Below are 5965 nucleotides of genomic sequence, written 5' to 3'. Positions count from 1 at the left end.
ACAGGATGCTTGACTTTGCTTTGGTTTGTTGTGAGGAAAAATCTAAAATTGTAACATTTTAATTTCATTTTAATTATATAGGGAAAAATGCATCTGTGGTTTATGAAGTATCTGTAAATGCATGTTATAACTGTATTATAAACTATATCATGTACCCTTTAATAACTGCTTAAGAACATTAATATTGAAAGTGCTTTGTCAGCAAGCGTGTTTGGGTTACTTATTTCTGGTGCAAATCTGGTTTTGGTGAAAAAATTATCACCTTTTAGATTATGGAATGAAACATTTTGTTTATTTGTTAATGTTAGGGGTTTTCTACTTCATTGCCTTACATCCTTTTATTGGAACAGAAAAATGACAAGGTCAAAACCCACCTCATCTGACTTGAAGAATAAGGGTAGTGGCCTTTCACCAGAGCTTCAAGAACATTTTGAGTGATATGGATTTCCTTTTTGATTTCTTCATGCTAAACTCTTATGCCTTTAGTAGGCTGATTGAAGTGTTTATTTGGTTCATCTGTTGTGGAGGACGTATTCAACTAGTAGGGCATTAGGACTGTTTTTGTTTTCCTACAGTTTCATCTAAAAGGTTATATATACATACATATACTCTTATTTAAGCTATGCAAGTGTATTAGTACAGCATAGGTTTAACCCCTTAACAACTTTTTAATTACTTTAATTATATATTTTTGGCCCTTTTTATTTTTTAATTGAAGGAATGCAACATTTGTATTATTATCAATATCATGGCAAAGTGTCATCAAACTACCAGCAAATAGTGATGGCATTCGTTTTCTTTTTATTCTTTAATGTTGTATGAAGGGAAATGAAAGAAACCGAAAGGACAACATCGAATTCATATGGATATCTGTTACATCATCATGTTGTAGTTCTTTGCAGACCGACAGCACATACAAGATTCATGTATTCCCTTCACTTTACCATGCAATAGCCTTCCATTTGCAGCTGGATTGTATTGAGTAGGCACCAAAGAGAAGAAAACAGACTGAAACAGGGAGGCTTACCCAATAAGAAACAATCAATTTTGTTTTCCGTTGCAAAACATTTAGCTAATTTGTGCAGTAATGAATTTGACACTGGTCACAGTTCGATTAATCCTGCCTTGCAACACTCATAAGCACCAGTTGGATCATGGCCACTACTTGGTGCGAGGACGTGGGGTCCTAATGCCTTATAAAGCGTCCATGTAAAATGGTATTGTTGTATTCATTGACGATGAGGGTTATTTGTGTGTTTATCCAAGTAACTCTTATATTATGTCTCAAATGGCACCCTATTCCCTATGCTCCCTGGTTAAAAGTAGTGCATTATATAGGGAATAGGGTGCCATTTGGGACAAAGCCACAATGTGTGTATATTCCACTATGTGCTGCAGCACATTTCTCCAGTGTTGGCCTGAAGGTGTATTGTGTTGGTCACACAAAAGCAAAAATAATGTACATGAATATGTAATAAATGTGCTACAATGTCTTATTTATCCACAACCAAAATGGCTAATTTCATGTGTAACAATATATTATAATGTATATGATTATAAATATTCCTTCAAAATTTGGGATTTTTCTCAAAATATTTGTAATCCTCTTTGTATCATTTAATATAAATACAATTCACATAACATTCCAAGAAATGGTAGTGTCTTAGGTCTATTCTCTCTCTTTTTCTCTCTCTCTCTCTCTCTCTCTCTCTCTCTCTCTGTCTCTCTGTCTCTCTCTCTGTGGTACAAGTCACTTTCACAGGAACAGAAAAGTGAAATGAGAATGTTAGATTTGCATTTCACAGCTCAAGTAGTTATTTTTGGCCTGACTTTTACTTCTGTTTTATTTTTTATTTTTTTAACTTGATGTATTCTAACAAGATGTTGGTAGATTGAACTAAAAGACTATGATGGGCCTTGTTCTTTTGCAAATGGTAAAATCCTCTCCAAAATGGACTTAATAGAAAAAAATGAAAATAACGTTGAACTTGACAACCTACTGTATGTAAATTCAGTGTATGAGACGTATACACAATGTAAATGCAGAGGTATTGAGTGAGATGTACTAGGTGCAGCTGTCTGTTCCTATCCGTCCTGTACAGTACCATACATATTTCTTTGATTAATCAGCATAGTGGGTTGTATTAAAAAGTGTCTCCTTCAGGGACAGAGTGGTGCCACTTATAATGGGAGGTGTGGTTTTATTGGAGCTCATTTAACTTTTATAGTAAGTGAAACCAACTGTATTTCTGACAAACTTGTGTGACCTCGACTCTATGAGTGTGATAAACTGTATTATAGTCTTTTCATTTTCCTCCCTCTGTCTTTGGTGGTGATGGTCGTTGGCTTCTTTTAGTAAAGTCCACAGTTAAGTTCACGCCAGAAACCCTGTCAACGTCAAATGTTTTATAAATGGAAGTACACTCATAATATATTATCTTTATCTGCCAAGAATGTTTTAAACTGTAATCTACTACTCCATGGACCAGTTTCCCAGGAACAGATTAAGCCTAGTACCATGCTTAATGGAGAGTCTCCATTGAAAGTGTGTTTTAGTCCAGGAGGCTTAATCTCAGTTCAGGAAACCTGCCCCATATGTATAATTTCAGTATTAGTTCATTGTAAGACCTTTTGATGTCCATGTATAATTTAGCCATCAGAAACATATGCGTCCCAAATGGCACCCTATTCCATAAAAAAAATATATACTTTGTTGGAAATATAGTGCCATTTGGGACTGCTGTGTTGTGCAGTGCCCCCTGTCTTGTCCTGTCCAGATGTCAGCCCAGCCACTCTCTCTCTCTGTAATTATGGAAATGTAATGTTTGTATTTATAGGCTTAACCCACAAGAGGCTGGCCTTGGCTGACTAACAGCTGGAAAATATCATTGTTTCAATTGAACCAAAGTCTTCGAGGTTGAGAGGGGGTATATAGAGTAGCACTGTGTGTACGCTTATAGTCTAATGGACTGTGTAATAGATTGTCTGTAGGATCTTAGGTCTGTTCTTCAGCATCTATTTATAGTCTAAATATAAAGCCCATATTATGGGGTGGATGTGGTTCACTAAGCTATAATATAATGTGTGAACAACTTTCTCAGAAAAAGGAAAGTCTTTGACTATGCGGTTAAATGCATAATTGCACACATTGAGATGTCAATCAAGGATGTAATACAAATAAAGAATATATTTCAATGTATTTTAATATTTACAATATAAACACAATTTACAGTATAAAATGCATATAGACTTCAGTAAAAAAATAATCATACACAGGACATCTAGCCCTGGTAGTGTACAAAGAGGCTGGACCTGTCTGTTTGCACTCAAGCCATACAATTTCATCCAAAAGTAAGATTTCCATGAAAATAGAACACAGTTGAGTGTAAAGGCAAGTTACAGAATTTGGGCCATTCCAAAAAAACATTCAGGCAGTTTAAACAACAAAACATTGTCTTTCATAGCAGACTAAGTAAACTTGTTTCATTATTTTGGTGGCCTTGTAGTTTTGCCATAGATGGTGTTTACAATAGCACACAGTCAGCATAACAGAAAGGCACTTGTGTCAAACACAGCACTCCAGTTTTGTAAAGGAAAGAAAAGAAGTACAGGGCCAGCCCCACATAGGACTGTTTACTCAAAAACAAACACCCTACCAAGCGTTATAAAGCTTTAATATAACAAATATAACCACGGTAGTACCAGCTACATTATTACAAAATAATAGCACAACATGTTTTCAATATATTTATGTATAAAAAAATGTCATGTTTAAATATTTAAATAAAAAGACCGATAGGCCTAATCAAAAGAGGTACGAAGAGCACCCCTTAATAACCCCCAATCAGTCATCGTGTACATCAATCACATCACAGATGTCTCTTCATGTGAAGCGCGAGGTGGTCGGACCGGGAGAAGGCACGATCACACAGGTGGCACTGGAAGGGCCGGTGACCGGTGTGTTTGCGGAAATGGCGGGTCAGTTCGTCGGAGCGAGCGAATTTCCAGCCGCAACCTTCCCAGCCACAGTTGTATGGCTTTTCACCTGGGGAGACAGAACAAAAGAAGCATAAGCTCTCTTGAGTAGGCCTACAGTTATTCTCCAAGAATATGGCCCTGTAATATTATACGGTGCCGCGTAATGGTGTGTAATGTTACATGTTATGGTGCATAATGTGCTAAAAAAGCAAAGATATTTATCTTACCAGTGTGCGTTCTGTGATGCGCCTTCAAATGCGAGCTCTTGGTGTAGGTCTTTCCGCACCCAGCGAATGTGCAGGTGTGTGTCGCCGTACGCTTCCGTGGCCAGGTGCGGCGACCTCTCTTTGGTTTGGACTCCAGCAGCTCCAGCGGAGAAGATGGGGGCGTCAGCAGTACCCTCTGTGTGTTCAGTTGCATGCTGAGTCCCTCCTCGTACACTCCGAACTGGTGAGCACCTTGGTATGGTCCAATCTGCATCTGGGTGGCTTGAGGCGCCTCGGGGTGGTGGTGTGGGTACGTCGCTGAGGAGTGGTAGTTATGTGGGAATCTCATGGAGTGACACATCGGGTCCTGCTGGGGGCACTCGGAGCTCCCCTGATCGTTGGGGCTGAGCGGTGGCGTCATGTTTCTGGCTGCCCGCGGGGAGATGGCTACTCTCGGCTGCTCGAAGGACATCATGCACGGCACGTTGCCCTCTTGCTTGATTTTCGGACACCTCTGGGGAACCATGCCCATAACAGGTCCATAACCATCCATGGAAGGTTCCACTTTGATGTTATCTAAAATGTCCTGTCCTGGAAACGGCGCAGAGTTCACATACAACCTTCCTTGGATGCTGGAGGTGTTGCGCGTAATACCGACCACGTTGTTCTCCTCCTCGTACCTGAGAAGCTCCGCCATCAGGCTGGTGCTGTAGGGGGGAGGCGGGGAGCTGTGCTCACTGGACGGGTAGGATGGCATGGGGTTCTCGGTGGTGAACAGGTTGCCTGGATGATCCGCCGAGGACATATAATACTCCGCTAAACCTGCTCCCAGCGCAGCGGTAGTCATGCTGTCTGAGCCAGTGGTGTTGGCCAGAATAAAATCCAGATCTAAGTAATTGCAAAGATCCCCGTCGTCCTTTCTCCCGATACTGGGACAGTCCATGTTCTGTACTATATCAAGCATGGAGCAGCTGGAATAAATGGGTTTGTCTATCTCGCTTTTCCACTTCTGCAACAACCAAGAGGATTACGGCATTAGACATAAAACACACAGCTGAATCTCAAACAGAAGGCTATGAACATAAACGTTTTAGAGGTCTGTAGGCTTACTTACATGTTCACAACTTTTGGTTTGGTTTGCAAATGTCGAGATGGATGGCAAAATCACCCGGGATAAAGACATTTTAAAAAGATTAGACTGTATTTTATGCCAAAATTGATTCAGTGAGTGAGTGCCCTTTTGCGCTCACCTCGCACCAGAATCAGTGCGTTCTATCTAACTGTTGCTCTTCCAAAGTTGCGCTTCAAAATCATGAGCAAGTTTGAATGGTAGTAGGAGGTTCTCCAAGCTTATAAATATGATAGCCGAGTAGCTGGACCAATTGTGCGCAGCCGAGGAAATACGTTCAGGATGATGGTAAATTTAGCTCCGGTATATAAAGCAGTCCTCCAAAGAGCTAAGTTAATGCGCTCTGTCAATTCAATTCAAGGCACTTTATTGGCATGGGAAACATATGTTAACATTGCCAAAGCAAGTGAAGTAGATAATATACAAAAGTGAAATAAACAATAAAATGGACAGTAAACATTACACTCACAGACGTTCCAAAATAATAAAGACATTACAAATGTCATATTATGTATATATACAGTGTTGTAAAGATGTGCAAATAGTTAAAGTACAAAAGGGAAAATAAATAAACATAAATATGGGTTGTATTTTACAATGTTGTTTGTTGCCCTTGTGGTCAAAGGTCACACATATTGCTGCTGTGATGGCA

The 5965-nt window shown here is 39.6% G+C and overlaps 1 protein-coding gene across 1 annotated transcript; it reads right to left on the bottom strand.

Moving 5' to 3' along the window:
• Nucleotides 1–3185: 3185 nt before the first annotated feature.
• Nucleotides 3186–5497, bottom strand: LOC100286404 (Krueppel-like factor 2). The gene is made up of 3 exons (NM_001146353.1): nt 5299–5497; nt 4206–5193; nt 3186–4045 (listed from the first exon to the last, which is right to left on the bottom strand). The coding sequence occupies exons 1-3, from the start codon at nt 5365–5367 to the stop codon at nt 3870–3872; spliced, it is 1233 nt and encodes a 410-aa protein (NP_001139825.1). The 5' UTR covers nt 5368–5497; the 3' UTR covers nt 3186–3869.
• Between the last annotated feature and the right edge of the window lie 468 nt (nt 5498–5965).

Source organism: Salmo salar, chromosome 03 (genome assembly GCF_965601325.2).
Source record: "Salmo salar chromosome 03, fSalSal1, whole genome shotgun sequence".
NCBI lineage: Eukaryota > Metazoa > Chordata > Actinopteri > Salmoniformes > Salmonidae > Salmo > Salmo salar.
Note: the sequence above shows the minus strand (reverse complement) of the source record. Positions and strands in the feature narration are given on the sequence as shown.

Bases quoted from the DNA above. Each gene is read 5' to 3' on its own strand.
- LOC100286404 (NM_001146353.1), bottom strand. From the start codon at position 5,367: ATGTCTTTATCCCGGGTGATTTTGCCATCCATCTCGACATTTGCAAAC. The intron at 5,194-5,298 runs GTAAGTAAGCCT...TGGTTGTTGCAG, and splicing joins AAACCAAAAGTTGTGAACAT to AAGTGGAAAAGCGAGATAGA. The intron at 4,046-4,205 runs GTAAGATAAATA...CTGTCTCCCCAG, and splicing joins GCATCACAGAACGCACACTG to GTGAAAAGCCATACAACTGT.